General features: G+C 37.0%; 1 protein-coding gene across 1 annotated transcript in view; it reads right to left on the reverse strand.

Moving 5' to 3' along the window:
* LOC306869989 (connector enhancer of kinase suppressor of ras 2) overlaps window positions 1-13,881 on the reverse strand; it is a 63,245-nt gene that overhangs the window by 25,127 nt on the left and 24,237 nt on the right. Inside the window, exons 3-10 of the mRNA XM_079416991.1 lie at window positions 7,743-7,945; window positions 7,323-7,410; window positions 7,174-7,215; window positions 6,141-6,260; window positions 5,484-5,543; window positions 2,839-2,907; window positions 1,864-2,010; window positions 109-239 (exon numbers count right to left, since the gene is read on the reverse strand). Coding sequence (XP_079273117.1) covers window positions 109-239; window positions 1,864-2,010; window positions 2,839-2,907; window positions 5,484-5,543; window positions 6,141-6,260; window positions 7,174-7,215; window positions 7,323-7,410; window positions 7,743-7,945 — 860 coding nt within the window. The remainder of the gene's footprint in view (window positions 1-108; window positions 240-1,863; window positions 2,011-2,838; window positions 2,908-5,483; window positions 5,544-6,140; window positions 6,261-7,173; window positions 7,216-7,322; window positions 7,411-7,742; window positions 7,946-13,881) is intronic.

Below are 13,881 nucleotides of genomic sequence, written 5' to 3' on the forward strand. Positions count from 1 at the left end.
CTAAATGAGTGAGAACAAGAGCCAATGAAAGAAATAAAAAGGGGAATACAATTACACGTACATGCTAAATGAAGTTTTTCATACATTTTATATTTCATATGTGAATACCTGTGTCCGTAGACAGGGGAAAGAATAAAAACATCATGTCCCCCAGGTGTGTCCACGCCAGGTGAGAGGCCCACTGACCCAAGCGTGCTGGGTGGGGTGGGAGAACCACTGCACGGACTTGTGGACAGTGGCTGTCAATCAAAAACATGCACAAAATAGCCTCAGTATGAAGCTAATGACACTTTGTTGTTGTTATTATATTAATGCAATAGAAAAGAATTACAACAAAATCAGCTATTAGACCATACAAATACCAGACATGTAAAAACATTTTTTTCAAATATAGTTGTACAGTATGTTAGTCTGGTGCAGTTAGTTTCACTAGAGGGCAGGACAGAGATCAGTCACACACGTCTAAAGACCTTTGACTATTGGAGGACCAAGAGTGTGTTTCAAAAAAATGATGATAGTGTTGCCCTTAGCAACCATGAGCACTGCATCAGTCAGTTAGCAATGAGGAAAAGCATAGCAACAAGCAGCAGACAGCAACCCAGGAACAAGAGACACAAGAATCATGTACACAAAAACTCTGATCGATTTATCATTAGCAGTTATCAGTGGGCATTGCACATAAATATTTCAGTACAAATATGTCCTTTTATTCTTTAGTCATTTTATCCAGCTGTTCATTCATAGTGCCATCTGTAGGGTTGAGCGATATACCAGTTGACACGATTAATCTGTAGAAATTTGTCAGCCGGTAGAGATTTTGGACTATGCACGTGAAGACGCTTCTCATAGACATAGAGCATGGGAGTATTGAACGTTATTTTTGCAGTTTTATCGGCCTTGAACAGTTAAATACAAATACTTTTATGTGACAAAATGCCCGTCTCTGCAAGTATCCTCGTAAACACAGTAGTTTAGGTCTTAGGTGAAGGCAAACAGCTGAGAAAGAAAACGTGTAACAGTATATTGGATCCAGGTAGCTCTTAAAATGACAGCAGTCTAAAATTCCTGCTGTTAGTCATTCATGTTAATCAAACAACAGAGAAAATCTCACTGTTCTTGACTAAATCACTTTTGTAACTTTAATAAAAGGAAATATATATTTAATTTACACAGTGAAGAATATGCTGAGTTTTTATTCATTTGAATACTTTGTAAAATGTAGCATTTTTATTTATTTCTTTTTGTCCTATTGCTTGTAATTAGTTTCTTATTCATATTTGATTGTTTACTTGACTTCAGTGAGTTTCAGATTCTTTTTTCATTTAGGCTGATATTAACACTGGTGACAATAATTATGATAAATTTTGATATCATAATGACCTTATTTAAAGCAAAAATAACTATATTTTGATATATATCCTTACTGTGAAATAAAATTACTTATATCGTGATATATGATTTTGGTCATATCGCCCACTGCTAGCTGTCTTCCATTCAGTAATTCACAAGCATACAATATTCGTTCAGGAAGGATTTAAAGTCCTCTTTCACCATAAATTGATCTGCAATTATGTCAATAAGCATTATGTCCTTTAGATTACCAATGTGGATTCATTCATGAGTGAAGGTCCACTCTGCTCCGCTGTGTCGTGACTGTGAGGAGAGGACACATGTGCAAGCTTTAACTACATCTGTCTGATACTTGTATCCAGAGCAACCACGGAACTCTGGCTGCCATGGCAACAAGCCGTACGGAACTCATTCACTGCTCTGAGATGCACTCATACGCACACACTCGCACACACTACATATTAAATGGATACACTTGAACAAACACATTGAACTATCCTGACACACACACACCTGCAGGGCGAGCGGTTTCCAGCGGGCGTTCTTCAGCAGTGCAGGAGTGCACCCCAGAGTGTTCTGTGGCCTCTTCTTCAACGTGAGGATGACTCCACTCGGATCCTCACGGAGACAGTTGACCAAATTCTTCAACTGCCAGCCCACCTGAAAGATAGAGATGATTTAGAAATAGAAACTAAATATAACTAAATAAATGTTTCACTACCTACTAAAAAATGCCATAATTTATTTAAAATCCATTTATTTCATACGAAGTATACTTCAAATTCATATTTATTGACATATCATGTAAGACTTACTGATACAAAATTATAATTAAACTTTATTTGGAGTACTATTTTTTTATTTTTTGCACAATGCACATTTCTTAACATTATGTGCATTTTAAAATGTGTTTTAATATCACTATTAATAAGGATTGTGTGACAAGGATTGTGCACAATTCAAATATACTTTAGTTGGACTTCAGCACTACTTTCGCACAATTAAAGTGCATTAAGCACAAAATTAGATGTTCCACTTTAGCAGACTTTAAGTATACCATTTTAGTATATCAAAAGTACAAATGCAAGGAAGTTTTATTAAGCATATAAATATGTAAATGTATTTGTAGTATAATTAGCACAAAATAAATATATTTTCCAATACATTTTAATATATATTTAAGTCTGTAAAAACGTTTAGAATATAATATTTAAATTTGGTGGCTGGGGATTAAATTATTGATTGAAGCCCCGCACATGGTAATGTTAGAGTGGAAAAATATTAGGTCTCATTTTCCTTAAGGAAAAATATAAGTTCTTATAAAGTCATTTGAAATTTTCAGACATGTTTATGAAAGGCTTCATGAGATCCACCTGAAAACCCTTGAGCATCAGCTGATAATCAGTCATACCTGCCAAACATTACTGCACATATGCTTTGATGCAAGGTCAAAACAGATGTCAACCTGACCCACGCAATGATACACACCACAGTTTGGTGATTGACCTGAATGACCTCGTCACCGGCGTGGATCTTCTTACACTGATCTGCAGGAGACTGCAAGAGAGAGGTAGAGAGATGAATAACCCCTGCACATTATAGAAATAAATCGGACACCAGGTATTTCCGTGTACAGCATCATACATGCCTAAATGTTGACATTACACATAAAAAATGTTTGAGGGTCTTTTAATCAAAATCTCACTCATCTGGGCTGCGTTTCCCAAAAGCATTGTAAGCCAAAGAAGATTGTAGAGAGCATTGGTGCCAGTGGTTTCTACAATCAACAGAGCATGCTTTTGGGAAATGCAGCTCTGCTCATTTCTTCTGTATGGCCGAGAGAGCTCAACTCGCTGCAAATAGAAAAACCACCTGCAAATTAAGAAAACAACTTCCTCAATTTGACAACACACACGCTGCAAATGCTCACAACACAACCAAACAGAAACGCACTGCAAATAAAATGTATTTGGTTGTATTGTGAGCATTTGCAGAGCGTTTCTTTATTTGTTTGTGTTGTGAGCATTTGAACCACCTGCTGTCAAATCTGTTTTCTTGAGTTGCTGGTGCTTTTTCTATTTGCATGTGTTTTCTGAAGTTGCAACACGTTGAGCTCTCTCGGCCACCGTACTTCTGCCTGTAAACAAATAGCTAAATATTTATTTAAAAGAATATTTTCATAATCTGTTCAAACGCAGTAAGCTGTCATTAGATGATGATTCTATGCATTAGCGACTTACAGTACAAATCTTGCAGCGACAGTCTGCCTGGGGCAACCTTAGATGAAATGTCTTTCTCAAGGGTACAACGGTGGACATTTTCAAACCTTTTGGGGTTTGAACAATTTTCCCAAATGTTTAACCACTAAACCATGCCACACCAGTCCAGAATATTATTCAGATGATTTTACATTTGCTCCGTTGTGTCGTTCTATAAGCTTGATGAGGTAAGATTGTCCAATAGCTGAACAGTAAATGTCCATTAAGAGTTAGAAATCAATGAATTCTGTTCTTTCAGCAGCTAAAAAAGGCTTGTAGCTTGAGTCCAACCTAACTGAACACGTGCATAAATGATTTAACAACAGCACTGGAACAATCCACCATTCCAAGCCTCACTCTACCCAGCTCTGAAATCAAGTGCATGCTCTATGCGGATGACCTGGTTCTGCTGTCCCCACAGAAGAGCTGCAGCACAGCATGTGCTTTATAGAGCAACACTGCCTAAAATGGGCACTGACAATCTGAAGGAAACCAGAGCTGGTTTGCCTACAGATAAGAAGTCCTATCGCACAGCATCACAACTTGACCTGGGTTTAATCTTGGTGTTGAAGAACTCAGATGGTGCTTTACATAGGGCCCTATGAAATCAGATTTTCCCAAATTCAGTTTTTTTCCATTTAAATTTTTCTGGATTCCATTTTTGTTTTAATGATTACATTAAATTTAATTAATTAAACATGTATAATTAATTCAAATCATGAAGCTAGCTTACGTGGTTTAACAGCAGTTTATTTAAAAAATTAACACAAAATTTTACTTTAATAAGGCCCTATGAAACTATTTTTCTCTCAAATTGACTTTTATTTGACCAAATTCTGTTTTCTATTAATTGGATTCCATTTGAATGGTTTCATAAAATTTTAATAATAATTGATTAAAAAAGCTAATTTATTATTATTTTATTTTATTTTTTCCACAAATACTGTGTTGTGTGTTTACATTTTTCTGGTAAATAATTTTGCTGGTAAATATTCCTTAAAAATAATTTTTTATTATTTCATTAGTAGTAGTAGTACTGCCATTGCATTATGTAATATAGTTATGTCATAGTTTCTTCAAGTTAAACTGAATACCTTTGAGTTTCTGTTTGTATATGATATGACGATACTTTTTCTCACAAGAAACAGTAAAATACTCATATAGTGACTCTCAGAGCAGTTCTAGAAATTATGTTCATGTGTTCATCTGGCGGCAGAGGCTGAAAACACAGCGAGCATCACACGTATGTGTGTAGGAAACGAAACCACGCGTCTGCGCCATTCATTCACGCAGAACGTTCAGGATTCATATTAAATTAAATAATTAATTATATCAACTGTAAATGTCACACACTGTCATGAAGCATAAAAGCTAGTATGGTTACTGTAAACTGACACTATCAATATCATTTTCAGTAACTTAAATCTCAAATAAAATAATGTTAGATTAAATACTTAAACTTTACAAAAAATCAACTAACTAAAATAAGTTGAACTAATAGAAGAAATAAATAAAACTGAATAGAAAAAAACTAATAAAATGACAAGACTAGGGCTACATCATAAAAATGAATAAAACTAAGTATAAAGGACATTTTATGCATTTTACCAATGACAGCACCTTTAATACTTGTTTTCAGAGCCACTAGGGGAGCACATTGTCTGAGATCTTTTGATTCATTGTGATATCTCATGTCCTGCCTGAACCCTAAACCTGAAAAAGGTCGACAGTTTAAATGACCATCCTGGCATTCCCAGGCAGGATTCTCCAAACATTGTGGGAAGAAGTGAGGCGTGCAGCTGTTTATAATTTTAGGGTTTGGATTGGTGGGATTTATACGAGACGGGTAAAGAATAAATCTAGCTCTGAACTCACATTCTCTGTGGTTCCAGTGATCACATGAAGACCGTCATATGTGGACTTGATGTACATGCCCTAAAAAGAGGAAAAAGGCTGTTGTCAATCATAAAATCAATCAATAAATCATAGTACAACACAGCTAGATTTATACAGATTTTTCAAACGGTGCTGAAGTGTATCATTTCTGTCATTAAATGGAACTGCAAAAACAATGATTGTTTTCAAACAGCTTTCTCATTCTTGCTATTGGTCACACAAACAGATAGTACCATGTATTCGGAAAAATTGTAATTACGAATTCTGAGCACATGAATGACTAAGTCTTATTTACAATTGTGAAACTCTAAATTCTAGATGATACAATGCACAAAACAGCTCATAGATAAGTGTAAAGTTAATCAATCAAAAATTGTTAAGTACCAAATATATTTATGCACCATATATTTTGAATTCAGATGTAGTTATGGGTATTTAGGCTACTTTCATGTTACGTTTCAACTTAAATGCATCACATGCCGAATGCTCAATTCGGAGGTATAAGATTCAGGTGCACTTTAAGGCAGCATATGTCTACAAATATTTGTCTTATAGTTGTTTTTGAAAATATAACTCTGCATGTGGATTCTCATATTTCTGTTGATTATAGAAGGGATATTGCCATTGTCTACTCACCAGGCCCTCGCTAGGCATAACGTTTGTCAGGTGGACAACCTCTAGGTGGGCAGACTGTGACACCAATGAATCGGACGACAATGAAATAATGTGCTCACAGATACCTGATAGAGTCTTGCACTGCAAAGAGAGATAAAGACAGAAAGACAATGAGAGAGAGACAGACAGTGTTGTCAGTCCATGTTTGCGGTTCTACAGTAAATCTCTCAGTCTAATTATAGCTGTTGAACTGGAAAGAAACAGTGAACACTGGCAACTCTGCAACAATACGAACCATTCACATGAAAGGCATTCAGCGTCAAGAAATATACGCATAATGTATAATGAATTATCATTATTAAGTCATATGCTATATTCTTTCTTTCATCTTTTTCTCTCTATTTGTCTCCATCCATCTATCCCTCCCTCCCTCTCTTTCTGTTCTACAGGCAGTGATCCTGAAGCGAGAAAAATTCACAATCTGCATTATTCAAGATATCCAACCTTAGGCTAAACACACACATAACAGATTTTTGCTTCAGAGCAGGCTAGATACATGTGATTCCACAATCACGTTTTACTTGAAATATACTTTTAAAGGCTGTGTGTGAGTGAGAAAAGTGTATGAGTGTGTGCTTCTTCACTATACTTGTAAAAGACTTCACAACTACTGTATAGTAAAATGTCTTATAAGCCTGTAGGGATGGAGGATATTCCTCACTTGAAAAAAGCTTTTATAAAGTGGCCAAATAATGTCTATGTTAACATCTTAAAGGACATTTTCTTTACCTAGAAAGGTGGTTGCACCTTAAAAGCAGGATTTAGACATTTTCACAAATCAAATAATACACAAATAAAAACAAAATAATGTCAATGGTTTAGCAAAAATGTGACTATCCCTTTGGTTTTCCATATGACTTTCATTTTTATTGCATTACTGAATCAAAGTAATTGCCTCTGGTAATCAAAATTAGATGCTCTCAGTACAATTAATAGGGAGTGTACAAGTATGTGTGTGTGTAAAGCAAGTGTGTGTGGCTTGAGAAACACTCACCACATGTAGAATCTTATTCTCAGTTTCATACACTGTGCAATCCTGAGAGGAAAAGAGAAACACGTACATTAAAATAATAATAAATGACTGCTGTTTGTGTGTGCTGAATACCAAAACATTCTCTCTCTCTCTCTCTCACACACACACACCTGCTGTACTATGGTGGTTAGCTCTAGACAGAGCTGAACAATGTTGTTCTTCAGCACTGAGTACTCAGAAACACTGACAAATGGAGACCTGCAAACAAAGCAAAACACATACACTAAGAGAAACAACTATCCATACCAATCAACAAGAGCTACTTTTTTCTTTTTTTCCTCATTTTAAACATGACATGACCCGGGCTGGACTCAAAACCTAGGTTTCAGGATAGTTTCCATTATACAAGCAAAAAATGCAATTAGTTTGCTTTTCGTCTGTTATTTTGGGCAGCTTGTTCAGGCTGTTCAACAAGCCTGAACATTCAAGTGTAATTACAGTCCCATTAAATTCTATGATATTATGTGACGCTCAGGTTTGATCTGTTCAGCCCAGGTGAGCTCATGCCCTGTTTAGATCTCTTTAAGTACCTGTCCAGCCAGGCTAGTAGATTTTTAGCTGCTCCGATGAGGTCAACGACTGAAGTCAGGAAGTCATTGGGAAGGCGTCGCGACACCCGTCCATCATAATGGCCCCCGCGGCGGCGGCCCGTAATGAAGTTCTGCAGATTCTTAGCAGATGCATTGAGTTTGTGCGACAAAGTCCGCAAATTCTCAGTCTCTAGACCATAGTTCTGCAACGGGAGAAAAATAAATTGTTGAGGTATTTATACTACCATTCAAAAGTTTCAAGTCTGTAAGATTTTTATTTTTTATTTTATTCAGCAAGCATGCATTACATTGAGACAAAAGTGACAATAAAGACTTCTGCGTTGTTACAAAAGATTTATATTTCAAATAAATGCTGTTCAGATTTATCAAAGAATGCTGAAAGTAAAGAATATAAAAAGCAGCACAGCTGTTTTTAACTGTGATAATAAGAAATGTTTCTTAAATGCACCAAATCAGCATATTCAAATGATTTCTGAAGGGTCATGTGACACTAAAGACGGAAGTAATGGCTGATTGCCATCACAGAAATAAAATACATTTCAAAATATATTTAAACAGAAAGCTGTTATTTGTAATAGTAGCAATATTTCACAATATTACTGGATAGATTGCTTCTGTCTGTTGTGCTGCTGAGAGTTTTGCGATTGTAACTCTGTGTAGCTTCGCTTTTCTGTTGAATCTCTATCTTATTTTCACTCTCTGTTGTTTAAAGGGATAATATATAACTTAATTCCCTCCATATTTCTGGTATTATCTATCAAACTAATTTGATCGTTCGCTTTTTAAAACCGCGAGTGCAGCGCTTTAGCATTCGTTAGCCGGTTAGCTTGTCACTAACGGTTCTATTCGCGCCTATTATTGTTTTATTTTTTCTCACTCCGTTTTTCACGAGTTCATCAAACAACAGTGGTAAGCGAATCATTCTTCAATCGCGGTGAGTAATGGCTTCTTCTCCTGCTATTGTTGTTTGCACTTCATGTCATGTAGGCTACAGTTTATCTCTCTCTGTCGGCGATGAGGGATTCACATGTGATAAATGCAGGGAAATAGTTAGGCTGACAGAGAAGATTTCAGAATTAGAGACACGCATCCAAACTTTAGTTGAGGACAGTAAGACTGTGAGGGCTGTAGATACTGCTTTGGATTTGACTAGCTCAGGGAGTCCTGTACATTGTTCGGCTCAGGTTGAGCCCGTGCAGCAGGGCAACTGGGTGACTGTGAGGCGGCCTAGTCGCGGGTCAAAACACCGCTCTTCCGTTCCGATCAAAACATCAAACAGGTTCTCCCCACTCAGTGATGCACCCACTGAGAAACCTGATGAAAATGCTCTAGTTATTGACGATTCTATTGTACGGAACGTGAAAATAGAAACACCAGCCACCATAGTCCAATGTTTACCGGGAGCCAGAGCGCCTGACATCTTGGCAAATTTAAAAGTGCTGGCTAATGCTAAACGTAAATTCAGTAAGATTGTTATTTACGTTAGCACTAATGATGTTCACAAAATATAATATAACTAAATATAATGTTTAAGAGGTGTGTGAACTTGCAAGTACGATGTCAGACACTGTAATATGCTCTGGTCTGCTCCCTGTTTACCGGGGTGATGAGATACATAGCAGACTGTTGTCACTCAATGGCTGGATGTCTAAGTGGTGCCCACAGAATAACAAAGGTTTCATAGACTATTGGAAGAATTTTTGGGGCAGACCTGACCTGTTGAAAAGAGATGGTCTTCATCCTTCTTGAAGTGGTGCCACTCTTCTCTCTAGAAATATGGCACATAGTCTTAGAGTGTGTACTTGACTAACTGGGGCCCAGGTCAGGAAGCAGACAGACTGGCTAAACCGACCGTCTGTTAGCCGCCTTACGTCACAGAAGTCAGTTAATTCTCAGCACATAGAGACTCTTTCGCCTAGATATCACACTATAGAGACTGTGTATGTTCCCCGAACTAGAAAATACAGACAACATCCAAATCAAAGTAAGAGTAACAATTTAATTGATGTTCAACAAATAAAAAACAGATATAATACAGATAAACAAATTATAAAACTTGGCTTATTGAATATTAGATCCCTTTCTACAAAAGCACTTTTTGTAAATGATATGATCACTGACCATAAACTAGATGTGCTTTGTTTGACAGAAACCTTGCTAAAACCAGATGACTACATTACTTTAAACGAGTCTACCCCAAAGATTACAGTGTCCGCGTCCAAAAGGTAAAGGGGGAAGTGTTGCCACAATTTATAGCAATAATATCAGTATTTCTCAGAGGTCGGGTTTCAAGTATAATTCATTCGAAGTAATAACGTTATCCAAAGAAACAAGTGTTAATGATCAATCCCCTGCAATGTTTGTACTGGCTACTGTATACAGGCCACCAGGGCACCATACAGACTTTATTAAAGAATTTGCTGATTTTCTATCTGAGGTAGTGCTGGCTGCAGATAAAGTCCTAATTACTGGTGATTTTAATATCCATGTTGAAAATGAAAGAGATTCGTTGGGATCAGCATTTATAGACATTCTAAACTCCATTAGTGTTAAACAACACGTTTCAGGACCTACTCATTGTCAAAATCATACTCTAGATTTAATACTGTCATATGGAATTGATGTCAGTGGTGTTGAAATATTGCAGCAGAGCGATATCTCAGATCATTATCTAGTTTAGTGTATATTCCATATAGCTAAAGCTGTAAAGCCAACTCCTTGTTACAAATATGGTAGAACCATCACTTCTACCACAAAAGACTACTTTATAAATAATCTTCCTGACTTATCTCAGTTCCTCAGCATATCCAATAGCTCAGAACAACTTGATGATGTAACAGACACTATGGACTCTCTCTTCTCTAGCACTTTAGATACGGTTGCTCCTTTACGCTTAAGGAAGATTAAGGAAAAGAGGCCAACACCATGGTATAGTGAGCACACTCGGGCCCTAAAGAGAGCAGCCCAGAAAATGGAGCGCAGCTGGAGTAAAACAAAATTAGAGGTATTTCGAATTGCTTGGCGGGAAAGTACCCTATCCTACAGAAAAGCATTAAAAACTGTTAGATCTGCTTACTTTACGTCTCTTTTAGAAGAAAACAAACACAACTCCAAGTATTTAATTAATACAGTGGCTAAATGAACAAAAAATATAACATCAGCAGGTGCAGACACTACCCAGCAGCACAGTAGTAATGACTTTATGAACTACTTTACTTCCAAGATCGAAACTATTAGGGATAAAATTGTAACCATGCAGCTGTCAGCCACAGTATCGCATCAGATAGTGCACTATAGATCCCCTGGGGAACAATTCCACTCATTCTCTTCTATTGGAAATGAAGAATTGTATAAACTTTTTAAATCATCTAAACCAACAACCTGTATTTTAGACCCTGTTCCATCTAAGCTCCTAAAAGAGGTGCTTCCAGAAGTAATAGATCCTCTTCTGAATATTATTAACTCATCATTGTCATTAGGATATGTCCCAAAAACCTTAAAACTGGCTGTTATTAAGCCTATCATTAAAAAAAACCCAACTTGACCCCAAAGAATTTATTAATTACAGACCGATCTCGAATCTCCCTTTTCTGTCAAAGATATTAGAAAAGGTAGTATCATCACAACTATGTTACTTTCTTAGAGAAACATTATATATGTGAGGATTTCCAGTTAGGTTTTAGACCATATCATAATACTGAGACTGTTCTCATTAGAGTTACAAACAACCTGCTTTTATCATCTGATCGTGGTTGTATCTCTCTATTAGTGCTACTGGATATTAGCGCCGCGTTTGACACTATCAACCACAACATTCTTTTAAATAGACTAGAAAATTATGTTGGCCTTAGAGGAAGTGCACTGGCATGGTTCAAATTGTACTTATCTGACCGCCATCAATTTGTGGCAGTAAATGAAGAGGTATCATACCAATCACAAGTGCAGTATGGAGTACCTCAAGGCTCAGTACTTGGCCCCTTACTTTTCACGCTTTACATGTTACCCTTGGGAGATATCATTAGGAAACATGATGTTAGCTTTCACTGTTATGCTGATGATACCCAGCTCTATATTTCTTCGCGACCTGATGAAACTTACCAATTTGCAAAACTAACGGAATGTATAGTTGATATCAAAAACTGGATGACTAGCAATTTCTTATTGCTAAATTCTGAAAAAACAGAGGTGATAATTATTGGACCAAAAACTTTTGCATGCAATAACCTAGATCACTGTCTAATACTTGATGGCTGCTCTGTAAATTCTTCGTCATCAGTTAGGAACCTAGGCGTACTTTTTGATAGCAATCTTTCCTTCGAAAAACATGTTTCTAGCATTCGTAAAACTGCATTTTTCCATCTTAAAAATATATCTAAATTACGACCTATGCTCTCAATGTCAAATGCAGAAACATTAATTTATGCATTCATGACCTCGAGGCTAGATTATTGTAATGCTTTATTGGGTGGTTGCTCTGCACGTTTAATAAACAAACTCCATCTGGTTCAAAATGCAGCAGCTAGAGTTCTTACTAGAACCAGGAAGTATGACCACATTAGCCCGGTTCTGTCAACACTGCACTGGCTCCCTATTAAACATTGTATACATTTTAAGATCTTGCTAATTACCTATAAAGCCCTGAATGGTTTGGCACCTCAGTATTTGAGTGAGCTCTTATCGCATTATAGTCCTTCACGTCCGCTGTGATCTCAAAACTCTGGCCATTTGATAATACCTAGAATATCAAAATCAACTGCGGGCGGGAGATCGTTTTCCTATTTAGCACCCAAACTCTGGCACAATCTACCTAACACTGTTCGGGAAGCAGACACACTCTGTCAGTTTAAATCTAGATTAAAGACCCATCTCTTTAACCTGGCTTACAGATAATACACTATCGCATTTCTATAATTCAAATCCGTTAAAGGATTGTTAGGCTGCATTAATTAGGTCAACCGGAACCGGGAACACTTCCCAAAACACCTGATGTACTTGTTACATTGTTAGAAGAATAGCATCTATGCTAATATTAGTCTGTTTCTTTCTTATTCCAAGGTCACCGTAGCCACCCAGATCCAGACTGTATCCAGATCAGGTGGTGGATCAGCACCTAGAGATGACCTCTATAGCCAGAACACCTAGATGAGCCCCAGAGACTGGTCCCCAGTGAAGACCCTGTCTCCAAGACGGCCATCTGGACAAGACCACCAGATGAGTCCTTTGCACAATCTGATTCTGCTTTAGCCTAGATTTAAACATCTGATTTTGTCTGGCCAGAGGAGAATGACACTATTTCGACAAACTATTTCCCCGTCTAAATACTGTAAAGCTGATATAAAGCCACCCAACTTTATATCAAGCCGATGTAAAGCTGCTTTGACACAATTTGCATTGTTAAGAGCGCTTTACAAATAATAATGACATGACTTGACTACTATTTTTTCTGTAGTTTGCCTTGGGAAGCATAGCTTCTTACATAACATTAAACGATCTTACAGACGCCAAACTTTTGTGTATATGGTGTTTGGAAAGGCCTGATAGATTTTATTATTTTAAAATGTCCTTTTACTACAAATTCCAATATCAGTTTTGTCAAAGAAGGTCCAAGTTAGTAAACCGAAGCACAGAAGTCAGTCTTACGGCTGATTTGATCATTGAGACACTGTGTAAGTGTAAGCAGAAGAAAAACCCATCAAGCTGCATTCTCACAGCATGTACAGGGGGTCATCACTATACACACTAACAGAGTTACTCAGAAATAAAAGACTGCCTACACTGTGAAATGAAATAAAGCACACAATCAAGTCTCCATTCATATCTGGCAAAGGCATTACTTGGAATAAATGTCATTTTCTCAGAACTGCTGCTTGGAGACCGTGGAACTGCAAAACCCATCAATTCTGTGAATCGATCGGGTGAATAGTTCAATCACTGGACCCGTTCTGATTCACAACTGACTGTTTCAAAGCTTTTAGTGGCAAACAGCAGATTTTCTCACGTTTGTTTTGGGTTTGTTTATAGTATTAATCAGCTGGACCCAACATCTCTCATTTATAGACAGGAGGGGTTTTCCGACTCTTGATTTTTTTTTTCTTTATATGGTGCTTGTTGGTACCTG

Source organism: Barbus barbus, assembly GCF_936440315.1.
Source record: "Barbus barbus genome assembly, chromosome: 5".
NCBI lineage: Eukaryota > Metazoa > Chordata > Actinopteri > Cypriniformes > Cyprinidae > Barbus > Barbus barbus.